The sequence below is a fragment of the Stegastes partitus genome, unplaced genomic scaffold (assembly GCF_000690725.1).
Source record: "Stegastes partitus isolate 25-593 unplaced genomic scaffold, Stegastes_partitus-1.0.2 Scaffold609, whole genome shotgun sequence".
Classification (NCBI taxonomy): domain Eukaryota; kingdom Metazoa; phylum Chordata; class Actinopteri; family Pomacentridae; genus Stegastes; species Stegastes partitus.
Window position 1 is genome coordinate 156,542 of NW_007578340.1, and position 24,123 is coordinate 180,664.

The window sequence follows — 24,123 nt, forward strand, 5'->3', positions numbered from 1 at the left end:
AGCATCGCCTGAAGTCCGGCAAGAGCATCATTTGCAAGGCTAGGAACAGCAGCTGCGTTGAGTCCTGCCTTGAATGTTGCACTCGCGCCATTAGCCATGCTAGCATTGTTTATTCCTTGCTTAGCTGCTGTGCTTTTTGAAGTTGAAGCCATGAAGGGAGGAGAAATGACTCAGACACGTCTAGTCACACACAGTTGTTATACTGCAATTACAAGTCGCTGTAATGTAAATTATAGGCTTTAACTATAGAATGTACATGAAAATAGGAGAATTTCGGGGAGGAAAGTTCTAGGCAGCCATCTCCTTCGACAGTTCCACGTGACTAGGAGCTGGTCATTAAGAGTTTTATATGTTAGAAGCAGGATTTTAAATTCTTTCCTGGATTTTACAGGGAGCCAATGAAGAGAAGCTAATACAGGAGAAATATGATCTCTGTTACTGGTTCCTGTCAGAACCCTGGCTGAAGCATTTTGGATCAGCTGAAGGTTTTTAAGAGAATTATTGGGGCATCCTGATAATAAGGAGTACCAGTAGTCCAGTCTAGAAGTTATAAATGCATGGACTAGTTTCTCAGCACCACTCTAAGATAGGATGTTCCTGATTTTTACAATATTAGATGAAAAAAGGCTGTCCTACAAATTTGTTTTATACAGCAATTGAACGACATGTCCTGGTCAAAAATAACTCCAAGGTTCTTTCCAGTAAAACTGGAGACCAAGGCAATGCCATCCAGAGTAGCTATCTGGTTTGATCGTGCGTTTTTGAGGTGTTTAGGGCCAACCTCAGTTTTTTCTTCTATTCTTTTTGTTAAACAATGCTAACTGGTAACTGGTAAAAAAATTTCTAGTTGCACCTCTTATTTCTCAAAAACCTTATTCATGCATCTAATTGATAAAAAGGAGATTATTGCAATGTCTTGTTCTAAGACCTGAGCATCTTTACTGTGTTTAGATGACTAATAAACCATGGTGGAGCTCATCACAGAAGAGCTCCATCGTACATGGCAATATTTATCAGCTGCTTTCTGCTAGACTGATTGTGTGCACTAAAGCCCAACAACTACTGGATTTGTTTGGCCAATTCCAAAACTGATATCTGAGAGTTTAAAATAACAACAGAGAAAAAGTATTTGTACTTACCTGCTTGACACGAGGAAGGGAAGGAACCCTGATTTTATATTTTTTTTTATACACAATGAAGGTAGCTTTCCACTGCAGGAACTCTGATGAGGTGATGCAAACATTCAAAAGGTTCTTGGGGTGAAAACAAGCACAAAGGTTCCTGCAGTGGACAACAGCCTTATGTGCACAAATACAGGCACTAAAATGGCACAAGGAACACTGTAAAGTCTCAGGCCAGCAGCTGCTCTAGTTTGTGACACGTTTTAAGCTTGGTGTTTTTCTTCAAGCAACATAACATCGTTGCAGATGTACATCTAGAAATGGAGAAAAGGCAGGAAATAACATGATGTGCCATGCACTGAAACCATGTATGCTAAACAATACTGATAACATAAAGCAATAATAGGATGCTCATATTATTGATAAACAGCATCTAGCTTAGTTCATATTTTACAACTGATGACACCGGAATTATGAAATAACACACACCAAATTATTTAGTAAACAAAAGTGTTTCACAACAGTTTCACATGTTAGATTTCCTAAAGTAACCAATTTTTGCCTTGAAGGCAGCTTGGCACAGTGTTCACCAGTATGATACCCAGCTTCATGAAGAGGTCACCTGGAATGGTTTCCACAGCTAATAGATGAGTCCTGTCAAAAGCTAGCTGGTTGTTGCCTTTATAATGTGTTTGAGAGCAACAGTTGTGTTGTGTCAAAGAAGTGTTGAGTTACAGCAAACATCTCTATTCAGCTACTGTCGCAATCCATAATGAATGAAATGAAAAATGAAAAATACTTTATTTATCCCAGAAGGGAAATTCAATTTATTTATTATATTTATATTTATTTATTCAATCCATAATATAGCAAGAACTGCTCAACTTGAGAGACGACAGTCCACTATGTTAAGACATGAAGGTTAGTCTGAATGTCAAGAGTATACGAAGGTGTTTTAAGAGCAAAATGTGCTGATATTTGTTTATACTTTTGAATTCAATATGTGTTATTTCATATTTTTGATGTATTCAGCTTTGTTGTACACTGTGGAAAATAGTAAAACTAAAGAAAAACTTTGAAATGAATGGTGCTTTATGCACAGAGCACGGCACTTAATGGTGGACAAACTATGTGATGGACACTGTTTCTAAGTAATATTTCTGATCTTCTCTGGTACATACACCAATGCTGATATATCTGCAACAAGCCAGTTTCTGCCGCTATCTCGGATCTACCAGGAGAACATGCATTATTTTGGTTAGAATAGAATAGAATAGAATAGAATAGAATACCTTTTAACTTTTGGTTATCACTAACATTTGCATCTATTGTACGTTGACTAGCAGAACTAATGCTTGTTTGTGAATATTAAAATTCTTTTTGTTTTTTTTCCTCCCTGAGGTCGATGATAAAGGAGTACCTGCCACCACAGGATGGGCTCAGCAGTAAAGTGGAGGAGATTAGCTCCTTCTGCCAAGGTCAGATAGTTGCCATGGAGTCCTTCAGCCCTCAGGACGCCAAGATACGATTCGTTGGTGGGTAGCACCTCTCCTCTATCTCCTCATATGTCCTCCTCTCCTCTAATCTGTTACTAATGTGATTCATCTGAATCCTGTGTCTCTCAGAGTTTCTGAGCAACCTGCCTCTGTTTGGCTCGAACATTGTCCTGGCCCAAAAGGTGAGTCGGAGTGGTTGTCCCTCGCCATGCATGGTGAGCATCAGCCAGCAGGAGGTGCTGTTCCTTCACCCTAAAACACAGGTACTGCCCCTTTATCACCTACAGCACTGAAATACACCTTTCAGTATCAATACTTTATTGTCACTGGTTGTGTCTGTTTAAACCATGTCCCAGTTGTACAGGGATAAATATGTAATTTCATCACTGTTAAAAGATGATTAAAACCAGCTGTTATTTCATTCAAAGGATCTGTTTTCCTACATCTTGTCTTGTGTCTGTGCTAATAGGACATCAGTTAAGTTTTGTGTCATTCTAATCATGCTAATGCACCTAACTAGTGTTTCAGTGGGTACTTGTAAAAGTCGTCTATTTTCTCAACTAATGGCCTCAAATAGAATAAAGAAATACATTTTTTTTTTTCCTGTCCACTGCTACTAAGTACCGCCATATTTATTTGCACTATGTGTCCTACCTTAGATCAATCAGATAGGTTTTGGGAAGAAATTCTCTTCTAAACTGCTCTGCTAAACAAAGCTGTGACTCATGTCCTTTAACAACTTGAGTGTTTTTTCAGTCAGACACAGGACCTGCAATAAATTCATCTTTTCAGTCAAGTCGGCAAAGCTTTAGTCCGAAGCATCATTTGACCTGTGTTTGCCCCCACATCTCTCTACTAATGCTAAATAAATCCAGCAAGTGTTTGACACAGACTTTCCAATCTTCAGTTGATAATAGTGTCAGCCATCTAATGATATTTGTCTTTTTCTGCTACAGGAGCGAGTCTTTCAGATTTCTCTGGCTGATGTTCAGTCCATGCGTACCATCCGCCCCAAGAAACAAGGCAAAGTGCCAGCCATGGAAATCCACTACGGCAATTCAGCTAAACCCCAAAAAGTCATAGTTCATCTCAAACAGGTAATGACTTACAGTTGTAACGATGGGTTCTGTTTTTGTAGCTTTGTGCAGTGAACCAGTGTAACTTGGCTTGTACCACGGGGTTGTGGTTGAGTGTGGTGGTGCCTCAGGTCTTGTATTCCATAATCTTTTGATTACTTTATTTGGTGAAGGGACAGCCATACCAACCACAGTGACCACTGAAAGCTTGTCTTCATCAAGGTCATGCACTGAAACGCCAATGTCCATGTTTCAGTGAAAGCAACTATAGCACCATTAGTTAACAGGAGCTGAAGTTTAGTTTCTTGCTTCCAGCTGCCTGAGTTTATTAAATACCTGCAGCATCAGCAACAGGATCCATATGAGTGTCTGCAAAAGAGAGAGAGGCTCACATTTACACACAACTTCATTAATTACTTGTAAATATAAATGACCCCAACATGGCGACAGGCTGGATCAGTATCTAACAGGAAATGACACTGTGTGCTTCTCTTCAGACAGGCTGGCTGTCATATTAAGTTACATTAATACTCTGTCTTCATCGCAGTACAGGTTTATTTTCATGGACATTTGTAGCATTTTTGTAAAAGATGTGAAATGAGAAGTGCAGATGGAAATAAGAAGCAGCAAACTGTGTCTTTTGCTTCCTGTGATGCTGAAATACTTGGAATGTTTTCTCAAATCAGTTCTCACAACTTGAAATATGCCACTTGTGCCTGTCTGTTAATGTGACAACATGCAGTTCAGACTTGTGCTGAAAGTGATGTGGAAATGTTACTAGATTGGCAAGTGACCAGGGTGCTAATTCAGACATAAAGCCGACACACTCAAATGCCGACACATTAACAGAAAGGAGTGAAAGTCTAAAAGGGGCTACAATGTGAGCCCAGAGAATACCTCCTTCATAACTGAATGACCTAAAACTTCATCCATCATCACATGTAACAATGCAAAATAACTCTTTTGCAATCACATGAACTGAACACTAACATCAGTTTTAAAAAAAATATTGATGAGCAGTGGAAAATACATATGAACTTTGATTTGTTTGTTGTACAACCCATATGACGTATAAAACGTGAAATATGTTCTTGTTTTATGCAACTAATGGATAAATCATTTTCAGTCAATCTCTTCATTATTTATTCTATTAAATGATTCATCATTTGGTCAATATGTGACATTAAATAGTAAAAAAAGAAAAAAAAAATCACATCATCACATTTTCTTAGGGGTCAAGTTGTTGTCCTGAGATGGAAGGTCAAAAAGCTTTGTAACCTCAGATAAAGTAGATAGACTTTAAACAAGAAATCAAAACTACAAAGGATTTGGCATTTTGAATAATCAAATATCAAAATTCTGCTGAATAATTATCTGTCAGTGGATTATTTAACATCTATTTTGGTGCAGGTACTGAATGTTCACGTACAGCACTGGGTTCTGTGGAAACCCGAACATTGAAGACACCACAGCAAAATTACCAACATGCTAAAATTAGATTATTAGATTATTTTGGTAATTATCTATCTTTTTTTTAATGTTGTTTATGTCTAATACAATGTGTTACCTTCTATTTCAGGCGAAACAGTTGTGCCACATCCTCGCTCTAATGATGGAGAGCTGATCCCACTGTCACCAGTTCTGTTTCTGACTACAAATCATCACAAACAGTAAAGACAGGTTTTGCTAATGACTGGCTTCTATGACTGACTTGTTTTTCTCTTTCTTTGTTCATTTATCTTTACTTTCTGTGTAACTCATTGAATCATGAATTATTGATCAAACTGACTGAATAGAAAAGTAGACATGATGCAGATGTTCTCTCCGGTGCTTTCTGAAAAGAAATGATGCAGAGCAGACCCATGTACCACTTAAAGATCATATCATAATGCAGGAGGATGTAGGCTAATTCACCTGTCACCGTACAAGTAAATCAAAGTCTTAATCAAAGCCTTGAATTTGATCCTTTTTGTGTATTAAAATTCTATTTTTGAGATGTAAAGAAGGTTAATCACCATTCGAATTGAGTGCATACTAATGTTTAATGTAAGCAAACAATTTCTAAGCATTAAAGAAATGTTGATTTATCTCATCTCAACTGTTTATTTTTCAACATTTTCAAAGAAGGGTGGGTCAAGTGCCATCATCAGGTCCCAACTGCAATTTGTCCAATACTTGCCTCAGAAAATGCAACCATCTCAACTTCTGAAGGGATGTCAAGATGACAAATAAGTCAGATTACCACTTTGGAAACTGTTCTTTTGCACTGACCAAGAATTGAACCCAGATCATGATAACTGAACTCCCAGTGCACAACTACAATGTAAATTGATGTCAGTAGGATAAAAATACATCTGATATTTGGCCAATTTTGAGTTTTACCTCAAACAGGAGCAGAGATGTGACAAACAAAGTTATCTTACATACCTAAGCTAATTCAATTAGCTACGCTAACATAACTAAAGTGAAGTGAAGCAAGTGGAATAGAAGGAAGCAGCAGTGTAAAGTCAATCCCAACAGCTTCTCTCATAATTAACAGAAAATGTAATGAGCCAAGAGTTCAGCACACACCTGTTCTTCAAAACACAAACAGATGGACTCATGTTGGGTTAACTGGTACATCTGAAAATCTCACTTTTCCACTTTTCAAATAAGTTTCAGAGCTCAAGCAGTTTGTTTCAGACTTCATCTCACTAATAAATGTGTGTGTGTGTGTGTGAGTGTGAGTGTGTGTGTGTAAAAGGGTTTCTTTGTTGTTGCCCTTTTGTCTGAGAGCCATAGCCCAGAGAAACGTAAAGGTCAATGAAATTCATTGTTAATCTCATCATCATGTTGCTGTCTGATTGTTCCTGAGACAACTCTCTCCCACTCAGTGAAGTTTTCAAAGTAAAGTTTTGGGCGCCCTGGCGGCTCAATAGGTTCAGCAGGCGACCCATGTACAGGGCCTGAAAGTCCCTGATACAGCAGCCACGGTTCAAGTCCAACCCATGGCTTGTTTGCTGCATGTCCTTCCCCACTCTTCTTCCTACATTTCCTGTCTCTCTACTAACCTCTACAATAAAGGTTTAAAGGCCAAAAAAAATCACTTTTAATTTTTTTTTTAAAAAAAAGGTTTTGAGGTTACCTCTGAAAGTTGTGTTCTTGAATCTAAATCCTGGCCTGTCGCAAACCAATGCAGAAAACAACAGATTGCAAATAGGACTCAGCGCTAATGCACAGTGGTTTGGACGATTCATTTCTTAAGGACGGCTTTCTGAGGAATTGAGTAGTGTGAGACAAAAAGTCAGGGACTTATGCCAAGCTAAAAGCTAAATATTCTGATGCAGTTGTCCTTTGGGAGCCTCCTTTAGAGCATCCTGCTGTTTTGAAAGCCCAATGCTCTCATCTACAACCTGTCCTACTGCTCTGTGGAGAACTCAACATAAAAGAACTGATTGTTTCAAAAAAAATTACTCGAGTGTAAAGTCAGGTGTGATATCTCAGTGACATAAACAAAATCCAGATATGCCAACCAGGAAAGCACAATGTGAACCCACTAATAATCATAGCTGGTAACACAGGTAATAATCACAGCTGAACGTTGTCTCATATCTTCACACCCAGCCAATGTGCTCTGTCTCACCTTTGTCAACATAGTGTTCCCACCATAGAGTTGTGGAACACAAAAACATTTGTCAGGAAGGGCATCAGGGGCCAGTTATTCAGAAGGTGTAATCTGGATCAAAATTATCCGGATCACATAATCCATCTTACTTTTATCCCAGTTGTTCAAAGAAAAGTTGGATTGGATCAATCTTATTCAGATCCAACTTTTCAAGATGACCAAATCCGGATAATGAGTGCTCTAAATGATACTGCATATCACACTGAAGGCTACTAGGTATGTAGAAAAAACAGGTAGAAGCATGGGGTCACTCAAAGTATATTTATTTGAAGGAACATAAACAGATAACACAAGCACTCCATTTTCATTATCTTTGACCAGCCATAACATATCTGCTACACAAAAAGAAAAAGAAAAAAGAAAAAAAATAATAACAATACATTCCATGTGTTAAAAATGTAAAACTGAATATAACACTTTAAATGTCAACCTTGAACCATTAAAAATTTCAGGAGAAGGATCTATACAGAAAGCTCCAGGCCATCCAACCAGATGTTGTCCACTCCTAACATGGCTGATGACTCACTTTCTTACACCAAACACACCTGAGCAGGCACACTTCAGCACTGCTCATTCCAAAACAAGGTGTACTGTTGAGCGTTTAAATAGAGTTCTGAAGAGACGCTTTGCGTGCCTCAACTTCTTGCCAGTGGAACCCAAAGGAGTGTGCAACATAATACAGGCTTGTATTGTCCTACACAATATAGCTACACAGCAGAATGTCCCTCTCTGTGATGACGTTAATGATGCACCTGAGCAGCCAGCTGAAAATGAAGACACATCGCCGACATTCTCTCAGAATGAGAGAGTGACTGAACATGCAGTACAGGATGCCATTGTCAGAAACTATTTTTGAACAATGATCTTTAGACTGTAAATATTAAGTTGGTTGTTTTTTTTTTTGTTGTTGTTGTTTTTTTAAATGTGTCTATTTGACAGCACTGTTGCCTCGCAGCAAGAAGGTTGCCGGTTCGTGTCCCGGTGGGGGCACCGGAATTTTTCTGTGTGGAGCATGTTCTCCCCGTGCAGCGTGGGTTCTCTCCGGGTTCTCCGGCTTCCTCCCACAAGGTCCAAAAACATGTTGAGGTTAATTGGTGATTTTAAATTGTCCGTAGGTGTGAATGTGAGTGTGCTTGGTTGTCTGTCTCTAAGTGTAGCCCTGTGATAGACTGGTGACCTGTCCAGGGTGTCCCCTGCCTTCACCCTAAGTCGGCTGGGATAGGCTCCAGCCCCCCTGCGACCCTAGTGAGGATTAAGCGGTGTATAGATAATGGATGGATGAATGGATATTTATTTGACAAGTTTGAATTTAATTCAAATCACATTTTGTTCCTGAAATCCACCCCGAATCCACCAAACTGCTGGGATCAGAATAATCCAGATTTTTTTGGATCAAAGTTATTCCAATCCTACTACAAAGTTTTGAACAACACAAACTGAGGGTTTGATCCAGATTAAAACCAGGATTGGATTATGTGGTCTAAGACCATTATGTGTGGAGATGACCTGTGCAGGCCCAACTGTGGCTGCCTGAGAGCTCGCTCCAAGACACCAGCTGTCAGTCATCTCAGCTAATTAACGTGGAGCTGAAGACCTGCACTCTTGCCCTTGTTCTCCCCGCCTCAGGTCACGTCTCATTGGATCACTGCCTCTCCTCCCCCAGCAATCACCACATCTAGCTATAAAAGCCACCACAACCTTTCAGTCTGAGCTTGCTCTTTTGAATTTGTGGAAATATTACTTCTGTTGGCAGCTGCTAACTTGGTGGGGAGTTTTTGAGTGAGTCTCAGTGAAGACTATGACTCCTGATAGCAGCTGCACAACTTTGTGAGGGAGTTACTCGCGTCCTGTGTCTTCGTATTCTGTGTTTTGAGGCACCAGTTTGAGTTTCTTTTATGTGTGGATGTTGCTATTAGGTTTTGGCTAAAGAGTTTAGTTGAGTTTTGTTTGCTAGCTTTGCAACTCTGATAGCCTTCGTTTGGTTATGTGGTTCTTTTAATTGTAGCAACATCCACCCTCTTTTGTATTGTCACAGTTGTGTTCTGTTCATTTACGTTACTGAACAATAAATTGCTTTACCTGAACCATTTCCATCTGGTTTCTACTTACATCCAGCTAACCCTAGAGGCTGGATCGTAACACCACTTCAGAATAGTCCACTGTTTTCCTCTTAGCCATTCTTGGGTGTTTTTAGTTGTGTGTTTTGGGTCATTATCCTGTTGCAAGACCCATGACCTAGGACTGAGACCAAGCTCTCTGACACTGGGCCGCACGCTTCTCTCTAGAATACCTTGGTAGTCTTGAGAGTTCATTGTACCCTGCACAGATTCAAGACACCCTGTGCCAGATGCAGCAAAGCAGCCCCAGAACATAACAGAGCCTCCTCCATGTTTCACAGTAGGGACAGTGTTCTTTTTTTGATATGCTTCATTTTTCTGTTAACATAGAGCTGATGTGCCTTGCCAAAAAGTGTCAGTTCTGTCTCGTCTGTCCATAGAACATTCTCCCAGAAGCTTTGTGGCTTGTCAACATGCAGTTTGGCAAATTAAAGTCTGGCTTGTTATCATTTGTTTTCAACAATGGTGTCCTCCTTGGTCGTCTCCCATGAAGTCCACTTTGGCTCAAACAACGACGGATGGTGCGATCTGACACTGATGTACCTTGACCTTGGAGTTCACCTTTCATGTCTGAGAGGTTGTTCTGAGCTCTTTTGTTACCATTCGTATTATACATCTCTTCGATTTGTCATCAATTTTCCTCTTGCGGCCACGTCCAGGGAGGTTGGCTACAGTCCTATGGACACTTTTAAAATTCCCAGATCATCCTTAATATACAGAAATGTTAAAAAAATATATATATATAAAAAAATTGTGTGAGCCAGACTCCATCTCTTACTGGCTCCCACAAACAAGGTTGATATGTAAGCCGTGAGAAGCAGGTCCAGCCAGATCTGACAAGTATTGATTTATACACTGTGTGAAATTTCACCACAGCAGCAACCTGACCTCAGTTTACTGACTCAGTACTGACTGACTGAGAGATGCAGCTTGAAAGTTATGTGTGTTTGTGTGTGTGTAAGCCGGAGAACCCGGAGAGAACCCACACTGCACAGGGAGAACATGGAGACTCCATGCAGAAAGATCCCAGGCGTCCTAGTGGGATGAACTGGGGATCTTCTCGCTGTGAGGCGATGGAGCTAACCACCGAGCTAACCACCAAGCCACCATACAGCCCTCATCCATGACTTGATATCTAAAATACAGTTAAAAAGGGCATGGACTGGCATTTGTTCATAAGAAGACACAGCATTGTATAGCTGAGTGTCATCAGCAAAACTATACTAAACAATGGCATGCCTTCTGATGACATTTTGAAGCAGCAACAAAAAACGTACAGGAACACGATAACTAATTTTACAGCTTTAAGAGGACCATTCAAGATTTTTAACCAGCTAAAAACAGCACCAGAAAGGCCAATCAGACTGTGAAGTCAGTCTGAAAGAATCAAGTAGTCAATAGCATTAAGTGCTTCAGTTAAGCCAAGTAGTACACATATTCCCAGCATTGAACATGACAGAGTTTTAATGTGCTGTTTGGATCATACATTTGGATCCCACAATATCTACATATTTTATATATTTTTGCATGGAATATTAGGACCAGCAATCTGTTAAAAATAAATAAATGCAGTGGAATAAAAGTTACAATATTGTCCTCGTAAGTGTACTGGAGTAGGACACAAAGTACCATAAAATGGAAATACCCAAGAACAGTAATTTTTGATTTTAAATTTTTTTCCAGGTTGTACCACTGTAAATAGAGCTATGATTCATCACTGAAGTTAAAAAATAAAAAAAGGAGGCAACATGAAGCTGAATCATTTTCTTGAACCAAGATTAAGTTAATCAAGACAAGTATTTAACGTATCTTATCTTGACATTAATCCACTCTTCGAGGCTTTCACTTGTAGCGCTGCATTCAAGTAAAGGCGGGATTAATATTCAGGCATCCAGGTAGAACAGGAACAATACTGCAGTTCACAAGCAGTTGCTAGTTGCTTTTATCTATACTGAAATCAACAAGATTTTTCTCACTGTTTGACATTAAATCAGACTAAGTTTTCCTGTCAGTCAGGATTACCAGAATGATTTCTATTTGCTCAACAAAGTCAGAAGTTTACATACATTTCCTTAGTATTTGGTAACATTGTCTTTAAACTGTATGACTTGGGTCAAACGTTTTGGGTTTCCATCCACAAGCTTCTCACAATAGTTTGATGAATTCTGGCCCATTCCTCCTGACCGAATTGATGGAACTGAGTCAGGTTTGTTGGCTGCCTTGCTCCATGCGCCTTTTCAGCTCTGCACACTAATGCCTCTTTGGAACTAATTTGGCGGTAAGCTTAGGGTCACTGTCCATTTGAAGACCCATTTGTGCCCAGGTTTTAACTTCCTGGCTGATGTCTTGAAATGTTGCTTTAATATTTCCACATAATGTTCTTTCCTCATGATGCCATCTATTTTGTGAAGTGCACCAGTCCCTCCTGCTGCAAACCACCCCCACAACATGATGCTGCCACCAGGCATGTGCCGTGAGCTCTAGGGTTAGGTATGCAGGCAGTCGCAAATTGCGACGGACACACCAATGACAATTTATATGTGTAGGCTGGTAAGTGCCTGCTGAATCTAACAAAATGAAACACCATTAAAAAACTTAAACAATAATTCAATAGTAGTCCCCAGACTCTCCCAATTAACTTTAGATCTCATGACAACACAGTGCATTCCTTGTTTGTGTTTGAGATGCAAAAAGACTGAGAAAATGACAACTGGATGTGGAGCTGTCTGTGGTGCTGAAACATCTCTCTCTCGCTCTCTCTCTCTAGGGTCCACACCCCAGATACACATTTAATGAAAGAATACCTGAACGCAACAACCGAATACAACAAATAGGCTTATGCGTGCAGGTCCTCTTGCCCTTAATTCATGCCATTCACACAGTTATTTGGTTGATATCAGCTATTAAGAACAAGCATTTCAAATCCATAAAACAACTAGAAAAGCCCTCGGACAGCACAGACCTCCGCCAAGCAGTTCATTTCCACCATATTGTGATTTCCAGCCAATGTTACAGTCCTGCATTCATTTTATCTTCTTTTATCTACTATCAGATTCATGGATAATCAAAACATACCTGAATTAACACTGATGTCATTAATAACAAGCTGAGGGACTCATGAACAGTCGTTCTGTACTCTCAAATGTTTTGTACATTGTTTCTGCAGTTACTTACTGGCTTTTAAGCTGTTAGCTAATGTTATGCTAGGTTGGCATAACTACAGCGATGTTATTACTGATATAAACAGACAGGATGTAGCTTAAGCCAGGTTAGCACAACTTTAGCAATGCAACGTAAATGAAAAGCATGATCAACACATAGAAGCACGCGTCAGTCGTCATGACACATGGCAAAGAGAGTTTAAATGAAACAGGAGACATGTTGAGTCATTGTTAATGTCACAATGTGGTTATGAACTTATCTGTCAGTAGTTCCGCTCAGCCCACTCCCAAAATGTGACTGATTCACTGATTGCCTGGGGCCCCTTAGAACCTTGAACGTCTCTGCCTGTAATGCTGCCTGACTGTAGCTTACTCCTGTAGAAGGAGTAAGCAGTGAGGACTGAAGGACTGAATGGAGTCAGAGAGAGTTTAGACTTACTCTTCTTGCGCCTGTCCTTCTTGACAAAGTTTTTGATCACAGTATTGTAAAACTCCTCTATCTTGGCCTTCAGTTTAATGAGCCTCCCTTTTTCGATGGATATCAGAGCCAGAGATGCAAGATTTTTCATGTTTGGCTATGGCACAGGGCAAATTAGTCCCGACCTTGTCAGTGCCGCCAGCAAACATGGAAAGCAGAAGAGCCGGTTCAGTGTAGCACATCCACAGAGCCAATCCTTCCTTTTGTACCATTCACTTTGAAAAGTACGACCAATTTTCTGAGAGGAGAGGAGAGGAGCTCAGTACATCATTAGAATCCCCCGGCAGTCTAAAGCGTTAGCAGCATAACTAAGGGACAGATCAGGTGATCCTGAGCAGCCCTAACTATCAGCTTTATCAAAGAGAAACGTTTAAGCCTAACCTAAAAAGTAGAGAGGGTGTCTGCCTCCCGAACCCAAACTGGGAGCTGATTCCAAAGGCGAGGAAAACTCCGGAAACTCTGGAACCACAAGTAGACCTGTAGTCTGAGAACGAAGGGCTCTGTTATGATGATACTGCACAATAAGGTTTTTAAGGTAAAATGGAACTTGGTCATTGAGAGTTTTATATGTTAAAAGCAGGATTTTAAATTATATCCTGGATTTTACAGGGAGCCAATAAAGAGAAGCTAATACAGGACAAGTATGATCTCTCTTACTGGTTCCTGTCAGAACCCTGGTTGAAGCATTTTGGATCAGCTGAAGGTTTTTGAGAGAGTTATTAGGACATCCTGATAATAAGGAATTACAATAGTCCAGTCTAGAAGTTATAAATGTATGGACTAGTTTCTCAGCATCACTCTGAGACAGGATGTTCCTGATTTTTGCAATATTAGATGAAAAAAGGCTGTCCTACAAAATTGTTTTACATGGCTATTGAATGACATGTCCTGGTCAAAAATAACTCCAAGGTTCTTTACAGTAAAACTGGAGACCAAGGCAATGCCATCTAGAGTAGCTATCTGGTTTGATAGTAGGTCATTCACATTTTTATTCAACAACTGAAACCTTTTACAGCAAAACTAAACATCTTTCTTTCTTATCAAAAATTATATATATATATATATGTGTGTGTGTGTGTGTGTGTGTGTGTGTGTAGGTGTGTGTGTGTGTGTGTATAAACAAAATAAGAGCTTTTGGAAATTGTCATTTGAAAAATTAGAAAACATAAAAGATTTATTATTATAAATGAAATTGAAAAAAATATATAAAAACTAATTAAAATGGAATGATTTTATTTATTCCTTTCAGCCTTGGGTAGGCAGTGCCTACCGCGTCTACCCTGACTGCACGTCACTGGCTGCCACCCCTGTACTTCACAGTTGGGATGGTGCTCTCAGGCTTGCAAGCTTCCTCTTTTTCCTCCAAATGTAGCGATGGTCATTATGGCCAAACAGTTCAGTTTTAGTTTCATCAGACCACAGGAAATGTCTCCAGAAATGACGGTCTTTATCCTTGTGTGCATTTGCAAACTCTAATCTGGCTTTTTAACGTTGCTTTTGGAGTAATGTCTTCTTCCTCTCTAAGCATCCTTTCATCCCATGCTGGTACAGGACTGGTTTCACTGTGGATAATGACGCTCTCTTACCAGCTTCAGCAGCATCTCACAAGGTCTTCTGCTTTTGTTCTGAGGTTGATATGCACATTTCTCACCAAAACACTTCATCTCTAGGACGCAGAACCCGTCTCCTTCCTGAGCACTATGATGGCTGGACATTCCCATGGTATTTGCGTATAATTGTTTGAACAGATGAACGTGGAACTTTCAGGCATCTGGAAATTGTACCCAAGGATGAACCAGACTTGTGGAGCTCCACAATTCTCTTCCTGATATCTTGACTGATTTCTTTGGATTTCCCATGTTGTCACTAAAGGAAGCAGTGTGTTTGAGGTGTGCATTGGAATACATCCACAGGTGTGCCTCCAATTAACTCAAACGTTGTCAATTAACCTATCAAAAGCTTCCAAAGCCATGACATCATCATCTGGGCTTTACCAAATAGTTTGAAGGCATAGTAATCATAGTGTATGTAAACTTCTGGCTTTGAAGAAAGTAGTAAAAATTCTCTAAAACAATCTCTTTTTATTCTGATATTTAGCAAATAGCAATGACTTTGGTTATCCTAACTGATCTAATGCAGGAAAGTTTAGTCACGTGTAATTAATGTCAGATAGTGAGGGGAAAAGGTTTTTGTGTCTTTTCATACAATGTGTGCAAACTTCTTGTGATGTGTATATATACATATATATCAATGGAAGAAAACGACAAACAAAGAACTAATTCCTATTTCCACTGTCTGCACTCTGATTCGTCCCTGACCTCACGAGAAAGGGACTCCCCTTCCACAAATTTACTTCTGTATGAGACTGTCATCCCGAAAGTTCTGATTTGCTTTTCTTTGTATTCTGTAAAACGTTGATTGTGAAAATGTGTCATGTAAAAGCTGACTGACATCAACAGGCTTAGGAAAACGTAGCAGCCACCTTACTTCACCATACTAATAATGGAATTGTAATATCTGGTAAAATTCAACCGCAACGTTGAGAATCTTGAATTGTCACCTGCTCCCCATTAATTCAGGCTTCCTTTTTCAAAATAGAACCTTCACGGTAATAGAAGTATAGAATTTTTCCCATTCTTCACTCAGCCAATCAGAGAAGAGAGTACTGTAGCGCCGTCCAATTACAACACAGCTCTCCTTCCTCTGAGCAGACGGTTCCCCAACATGGCTGCTGCAGACAAGTGAAGGCACCGAAGTCCGTTTGTATTTGAGAGGAAAATATATTTTACAAAGGATATCAGCAACGACTTGAAGATAACGAAAGGTGAGTTCTTAAAGGCTAATCATCGCCGGGGTGTGTTATAGCGCATGCAGCATCAACGTAAGCGTAGTTAGGTGAGAGCCTCTGCTCTGTTAGCATCTGCCTTTGAAGGAAGCAACCGGGGACGTGTAGCCGTGAAACAGCCTCTGAGCCTCGACAAGGGGACGATCGAAACTTTGACTGAGACTCTGTATCTGTCAGCAGTGGTACCGTCCACTCATGATAAACGTGGTGGACGATGTGCTGTCAATGCATTGATACGTGTTTAAGGAACGTTACACCGGCGTCGTGTGTTTTGACCTTTCATGCTTGCTACTTCCCATATTCTCCAGAAAAAGCCTGTAATTAGTGGGCTGAGCGTTGTGTTCTTCATTGTTTAACGACGTCTTTAGCAGGGCTGTACTTAAAGCTGGCCCATAAACATTAAGAACCCAGTTTACTTGGTAGCTAAGTGCTTCAACGTCCCTTCCAGCATGTTGTCACATCATACATGCATCCGTGTTACCGAGACGTGACATTTCCTACATCTGTCAGCAAGTTGTTTACACCTGACCACGAATATACAGTCTAGGTTTAAGTTAAATCTTGCACTGACAGCTTTATTTCTGTATCCTACAAATAGGGGATAACATCAATAAAATCAAGCCCGGCTGATAAGTATTGGCTCCTGATTAAATTCGTAGCAACGGTGACTTGTTTGAGAGGCTGCAGGTGAGTGTGTACTCTGGGCTAATGGCTAGTGGCTAAAAGCTAATGGCTAGCGGCTAGTGGCTAAAGGCTAGCAGCAGCAGCAGCAGCAGCAGCCAAATGTGATGCCAAGGTCTGTCATCACCTGCTTTGGTATTCCCCAATTACTGGAAATTGAATATTCTGGGTAATGTGAGAGTTAAGCCTTACGTAACAAGCTTCCCAAACAGAAACTTTCGCCCAGAAGTAGATTAAAGAAGATTTACCATGGACAAACACAGTGGGCAGATCAGGACGCTGTTTCCTGGCATACATTGAACACCTGACTGAAGCTGATGTTTTAAAGAACCCACATTTTTCACAGAACTCACTGTCAAGTTACTTTGACATGTAGCAGTAGGAAATGCAGAAGTGTAGGTAATTAAGTGAATGATACCAAAGTTCCATCTAGCTGCTTCACTTTCAGGGTCCTCCTATTGTTTCTGCCCTCTCATTGCCACAACTTTCACTTAAAGAGAAAAAAAACCTGTAATTTGTCTCATTATTATTATCCAGAGAACCTTGCACAATAATTTCAGATTGAGAATAGTTTTTCTTAAATGCACACTGAATTGTGTGCATCAGTGAACAATACATCTGCCTGCATTCTGAAAGATGAACTTTTAATCCGGTTTGACTTCCTCGCGTTGCCTCCACTTTGAGAGGACTTTTGGTTTGATTTTCTGTGTCTCGGATAGTCTTACTTCATAGTCAGTCAACCCTCTCACCCTTCAGTCTGTCTGCCTCTTTTCTCCTCTGTTTGGCTGAGCACTGTCCACTCTTTGTTTGTGGAGACTGCTGACGCTGGAGTTCAGAGGGTTTTTGTGCCAGAGGAAGCTGCTTATGTGGTCAGAGTGAGTGGTGCCAGTGCATCCTGGGCTTCGTTCGGCTTGTCAATAAAGCTATTATGGTAACATTGTGTGCTCACTGGAACACAAAATGACAGAATTGAAGCTAAGTTTAAATGAGATCGATGTAGATGTCATTCCATTTGGACTTGATTGTTAATTGATTTGTGTAATCTGTCATTTATTCACAGACTTCTACATGAATGTTATGAAGAGGATCACTGTGCTACACCTGATCAGCAATTAATCCCTCCCAATAAAACCCCCATATTCCAGAGATCCCTGCCTGTCTCTGCTGGTGCTTCCTGTCACACTGGCAGAAGAGGCAGGGCAGCAGGTGTTGCCGGGGGGAGGACCAAGGCTGCACCCACCTGCCCTCTCCAACTTCCTCCTTCCATATCTGAGCCACTTGACCTGCAGCTTCCACAGGCGGTGGGTTGAGAAGGATCCAGCCAGGACCCTTAAGTGTGACAGGGCTCTGCCAGGTGGCGTTGGCTGGTTGAGGAGCGGAGCATGTTGAGTGGCTGTGGTTGCTATGGAGCTGCAGGATAAGAAGCAGGTGAGTTAGGTTGCTTAGCTCAGCATTTGCCTATGCTACTTAAATGTCCCTGTGGTGGTGGTTGTTTACTGAACGAGAGTACACCTAGGATTTAGACTGAACTAAGGATAGTGCTTAGCTGTGTTGTAATGTCTCCTGGCATAGGTTTCTGATCTTATAAAATCTGTTTGTGATGCTCGACAAGGAACAAATTTAGTTGCGGAAAAGCTTCATTCTGTTTAAATGCTGGTAAAATATTTGGTCGTCAATCACAGAAAGCTTATTTCGAGCATTGGAGACTAGTGACGGCTTGTTTGAAATTTCTAAAACATGCAGATCAGTAAAAGACTGCAACAAGACCAGGCAGATGGGTACTGGTTGTGCTACAAATCTATTACTTTAATAAAACATCATCTTGAATTTCAAAGGTTGAAAGTTTTTGAGGAGAGCATGTGATCCCACCAACTGTGGCGCTGTACTGCTCAGCATCTGAACATTTACTTGATTTTAAATCGTAATCATGTTTTGAAAAAATACAATCAGCAAACTGCAAAGACAGCACTTTAGGATATACCTTAAGCAGTGGTTCTGCCCCAAACTGTTGTCAGTGGTGTTACATTCATGCTGTCCTCTGTATGTGACGGTCACGTTTTTGATGGTATCACCTTTACTTCTTTATATTAATAAATTATATTGCAAATCAAATTCCAACAGTAAAATTGCAGTTATATATTTTGTGTTCAGCAATAATGGAGATAATGGAGACAGTAGAAGATGCCCTCATAAAAACCTCAGAAAGTCCACCACAATTGTTTTAATCTACAGAATGCAGTTAAAATGTTTCATATAAATCTAAACAGATGATTCTGTTGTGGATGGTAGATTGTTCTGAGCTGGTGTATGAAAATTAAAGTTTAATAATTGTTTGACATAAAGGATGTCTGAGTTCAGTAGAATGGTTGTGATTTTGATAATTAAAGACAACAGTTCACAAAAAAATAGGGGAAGAGCTCTGTTTAGTGACTCGTATACAAACAAGATGAACTGTAACTGGTTGATTTCATGAACTCCAAAGGCCATTCATTGTTTCTCTACTTCCATATAGTTCCTTATTTACAATTTTTGCCATTACATAAGGATCTGTCTGCAGGAGATTTTGTATATTGAAAGTTGCAAACGCAAGTAATTGTCAGAAAGGAAGAAGTAATTGCCTACCATCATGAGAAAAACACTGTTTGTTGTCCAGGTAGCTAATGAACAAGCTCAATGCAGTTATTTTGATTTGTATGTGAGAATCTTTTTTGAAAAAGAATTGGGTGTTTTCACTCTTGATAATGCCTTCAGTATGCTTGAATGTCCCTACTGTCTGTGATATGCCGGCCAGAGTTAACGGATTGCTAACTGCTGCTAGCACTAGAACTCTTGAGTATTCGATTGCATGTCACTATAAGAAGACATATCAGAGATGGATTCTATCTTAAAATTCTGTGGTGCTGAAAATATATTTGCATCCCCTGGAGGAGAGGACAGAGTAAAGCTGTTACGTAGGGAAAGTCACTGGATTTTGCAAACTGAACACTGTAATTATTACCAATGATGCATACAGTAAATGATGAGAATCAGGAGTATGTATATGTATACAAGCACTATGAATATTTTTGTTGTTCTCTCGTATAAACTTTGTCTTATGAACTCCGCATTATTGTTAAAAAAACAACAAAACAAACCCCCCGCCGCTCATTTCAGTTGCCCCCATGAAGGGTGAAAAGATCAAACCTCTCCAGTTAAACATAGATGAGTAGGAGGGGCATTTCACAACCAGGCACCTATGGGTCAACATAACGTGCGTAGGAGCGGAAACGTGGCTGATACCGACCTGTTGCTCAACCGGCTTAAACCTGAACTTTCTACATCATCTATCTCACCTATGTGCTGTGTTCTGTTATGTAATCATTAACTTATTGCAATACAGTCAGAAGCATGGAGCTGTCTTCCTCAAGGAGACATGTATGCGCTACAGGAGGAGGTAGAGTAGACCTTTCATTTAATACATTTCAATTGATAATGTGGCGATGTTTGTTGTCATGCTTTAGCGGTTGTTTCATACGCTGTAAACACATTAGTAAGAGAAGCGTGGAGAATACCTGTTGTTATGAAGTCACTAGCACAGGACGTGTCAGCCTTCAAATGGTTCCTGCTTACTGGGTTGGAGATAAAACTGGATTTGAACGACCCACTGTATGCTTTATTTTCTTGTCTTACATTATGGATGCCACAGTGCCAAATTTTCCAGTCAGTACCAATGCTATTGAATTTCCATGATTCTCAATGCCAGAGTTAAAAAACAAATCAATTAATCTATCAAATCAATTGAATCTGTTTCTCAAAAACTACTGCAAACACTCGGTGCTGTTACATATTGAATCATCCATTCAACATCTATACACCGCTGAATCCTCACTAGGGTCTCAGGGGGCTGGAGCCTATCCTATCATGCTAAAATGTTTAATCTGTTTTACCAAATAGTTTAACTCATTGATTGAGGACAAAGCAGCCTGAGTCCTTCTTTACTGAGAAAGATTTGAAAATCACATAAAGGTGTTTGTTAACTCATGTTTGCAATAAGATAAATAAGAGGCAAGTTGCTACTTGTGATTAAAACTGTGCTTTGGTTTATTTACATTTTGAGAGAAAACACCAACTGAGTCTAACAATGAACTAAATGCAGAGTTGAGGCTGTCGTTCTCATCATCTACGTGGATATTAAAGTCACCCACTATAATGACTTTATCTGTACTGAGCACCAGTAGTAGGGGGCCGGTGGCCAATGTATAACAACAGAACTGGTTTTTATGCTTTCCAATTCAAGTGTGCGAGACTAAGACTAAGGCTTTGTTTTGGTGTTATCACTATGTTAGCTGTGTACATTTTTGTGACACATTGCTACAACAAATGCAGCTCACAAGCAATAACAACAGTAACATTTCAGGACTTAAGTAATTTGATGATGTGTTCATGTAAAATTAACAGCTGAAGTCAATTCAGTGTGCTCATCCAGATGTCTTAAAAGTGCTTTGATAAGCTTTTAGTTGTCCCTGATTATTCCAATGCCACATACACAAAAATGTGTTATTTTTTTTCTTTCTCTCAAGTCTCAGCAGACCTGAGGGGTATACTACGAAGCAAGTTTGACATAGCCAGGCTTTCTTTGTGTAAGCCGAATCAAAAAACCAAAAGCCCCAGCCAGAGATAACGGGCATCACGAAGGTGGTTATCAGCTTTCTTTATCAACTCAGGCTTTCTGTTTCAGACTCTGTGCGTGTTCACATAAAAAGGGGCGTTTAACACATCACGTGACTCTTCTTCTGCACAAAATGAACCGATCGTGTGCAGCGGCTTCAGTCAACACGTTGTTTTAACGGAGAACAATGAGGAATATATATATTTTTAAAAATATGACGGTAAAAAGTGCTGCTACTGTAAATGGTGCAAGACAGGAATACTGGTAGAAAACTGTCAAACGTGTTAATATATAATATTTTACCGATACAGCCGCTTATTTCCAACTGACAGCTGCACGTTAAAGTTAAACTTTAAACTTCATACATTTAAACATCATCATCTATTGAAGTGCATTTAAGTCTGACACTGTCCCATAGTGCAGGATAACACTTTAATTTTTGGCCCAATCAGAGTGAAATTAATGTTATTGATTGAATATTCTCTGTAATTAATACCAGGAGAATAATCCATTTTTTTCATCTGTGTTCTATCAGCTACAGTACCAGCAGTGTAAACAGACTTGACAACAAATCAGAGCCAAACATAAAAACATATTTATGTAATTTCTGCATCGCCAACTTAAGATGTCGGGTTCCCATGGCAACGTTATATTTACAGTAGGGCTGGACCCGAACATCCAAATATCCAACTATCCGGTCGTTTTGATGGTATATGATATATATTTGCCCGCAACCTGCCACCAGCCTGCACACCCCCCGCCGTCGCCGCCGATGGTGACAGAACTGTGACCGCCAACCTTAACTGGCATCGGCAGCCAAGTACTGCCTGTGCGGAGCGCCCCGTCTCCACCAACTGTGCGATATTGTAACTACATGGCTTCATTCAGTGATAGTAGTGACGCACAACTCAGCATGTTTACAGATAAAACACATTCCCTAAGCTGAGAATCTGTATCGCTCATAAATAATGGTCAGGAAACGATCTAGTTAAAGGGAGAAGCTCTTTCCAGCCGATTTAAATCTGAAACTCTGAACATAACCTGCTCCCAACCAGGGAAGCTCCACAGCATAAGTTACCATGGAGATCTAGTCAGGTAAAAAGAGAACCACCTTCGTGATACTGAAAACTCTGGCTTTAAGCTCAACATACCCTGCTAACCCACTAATCTCACTTTGCTGCACCTGCCCATGTTGTTATCATTCAGTATCTGCAGTGCTGACTGCATGGGAGGACCCTACCACAGAAAAGCAGTTTTCACATTGACTTGTTATCTTTTCTCATAGCGTAAACTGATCAGCATTTAGTTTGGTTTGAATAAAAACATATTTTAAAGAGTTCTTCGGAAAAAAAAAATCTAATTTTATTTGAATTTCAATCAAGACAGGTGATAATTCAGTGTTGTTGTTTTGATGGCTGCATACATGAGGAGCTAAAAGTACTGACTGCTGTTTGGTAACATAATGCATAACAGTGGAACACAGATCATTGCACGAGATATCAAGTTGAAAATATTTATTGTCTTTTACAGACATTTGATATGCCAGACTAACACTGACAGGCTCATCACAAGCTCCACTCAGTAGCTGTTCAGGAGTTTTCTTTTGTATTACACACTTCAGGACTCGTCTATGAAGGTCTCCTGTTTATCTCAATTCTTATCAATGGACCTATGATGTGGTTGTGATTAAGTTTCCATCCATATCATTTGGCCCTATTATTTTTTTGTTTCTACCTTTTTCTCTTTGTGGCTACTCTGTGGATCCCTCCATTCCAAAAATATGCAAAGCTGGCAAGAGAGGGAGAAAAAGCCCAACCAGGTTGGCATTGTTTGTCACATCAACAGAGCCCCTTTTCTCTCCCCACTATGTCTGGCCTCTTTTAACCCAGACAACCCATGCCAACCCCCACCTCCCGCCTCTGAAGTGGTGGTTTTGTTGCTCAGCGTCCCAGCCAGCTGCTGAACTGAGTTGAAATGAGTGAGGCACAGACCATGCCAGAGAGACAGCCAGACTCTGTGTATTTGAATTAAAGTCCAGCTGGCAGCGTGCACTGAAGCTGAGCTCTGTTGTCTGCAGCTCGGTGACGAGGGAAATTTGGGTGAGGTTTTGCAGCATCACCAGCTCTCTTCTGACTGTAGACATAAGCAGGCAGTCTCTTCAGTCAGTGTTTTATTTTCATCCTGACTCTGAAATATTATCATTGTCGTCGTTAGACATTGCCCTTGCAGCACAACAACAGTGTTACAGATTTTAGAGGAGCAGAGCAGAGCGTGGCCATCATGGTGTTGAAGATGAGAGAAGGTCTCTTTCTCAGGAAGAGGGGTGGTGTAAGTTGTCTCATGCTTCTTTCTGTCAGTTTATAGCAGACTGTTATCTGTTGTTAGTCCAGTATTCCGTAGTTAGACCAAATCTTTTGGTATCAATAGGAGTGTTTGCACATTGACGTAATGATCTTAATTTGTTGGGAGGCATCCAAGGTTAAGCCTGATCCCTCCTAGTTTATGGGCATGCTGTGCTTTACTAAGGCTGTTCAGCTCCTTGTATGTCTGCTTGTTTACGTTTGTCTGAAGGATTTTTGTTGAGGCTTTGTTACTCTGGGAAATGGGAAGATATTTATAGCTCGGCTGCGTGGGATGTAGAGCCTGAAAGCTGAACCCAGTGTGTACACGTGTATGCGTGAGTTTTCCTATTTGTGTATGTGCAGACCTTCGAGACACACACATCCTGACAATGACAGGGAGTATGGGAAAAGGTTGTGTTCCTTCATGGCTCATTTTCCCTTCTCTCTCTATGAAAACCGCATTTATTTTTGTTCATGGGTGGACTAAGCCTGTG

The 24,123-nt window shown here is 40.2% G+C and overlaps 2 protein-coding genes across 2 annotated transcripts in view; both read left to right on the top strand.

Annotated features, from left to right (window-relative positions):
- LOC103362861 (unconventional myosin-XVB-like) overlaps window positions 1–5,785 on the top strand; it is a 68,155-nt gene extending 62,370 nt beyond the window's left edge. Inside the window, exons 44-47 of the mRNA XM_008289371.1 lie at window positions 2,523–2,656; window positions 2,747–2,880; window positions 3,574–3,714; window positions 5,273–5,785. Of these exons, the coding sequence (XP_008287593.1) occupies window positions 2,523–2,656; window positions 2,747–2,880; window positions 3,574–3,714; window positions 5,273–5,317 (454 nt within the window). The 3' untranslated portion in view covers window positions 5,318–5,785. The remainder of the gene's footprint in view (window positions 1–2,522; window positions 2,657–2,746; window positions 2,881–3,573; window positions 3,715–5,272) is intronic.
- Window positions 5,786–15,851: 10,066 nt separating this feature from the next.
- Window positions 15,852–24,123, top strand: part of tmem94 (transmembrane protein 94) — a 51,142-nt gene continuing 42,870 nt past the window's right edge. The window contains exons 1-2 of the mRNA XM_008289362.1: window positions 15,852–15,937; window positions 17,700–18,067. Coding sequence (XP_008287584.1) covers window positions 18,044–18,067 — 24 coding nt within the window. The 5' untranslated portion in view covers window positions 15,852–15,937; window positions 17,700–18,043. The remainder of the gene's footprint in view (window positions 15,938–17,699; window positions 18,068–24,123) is intronic.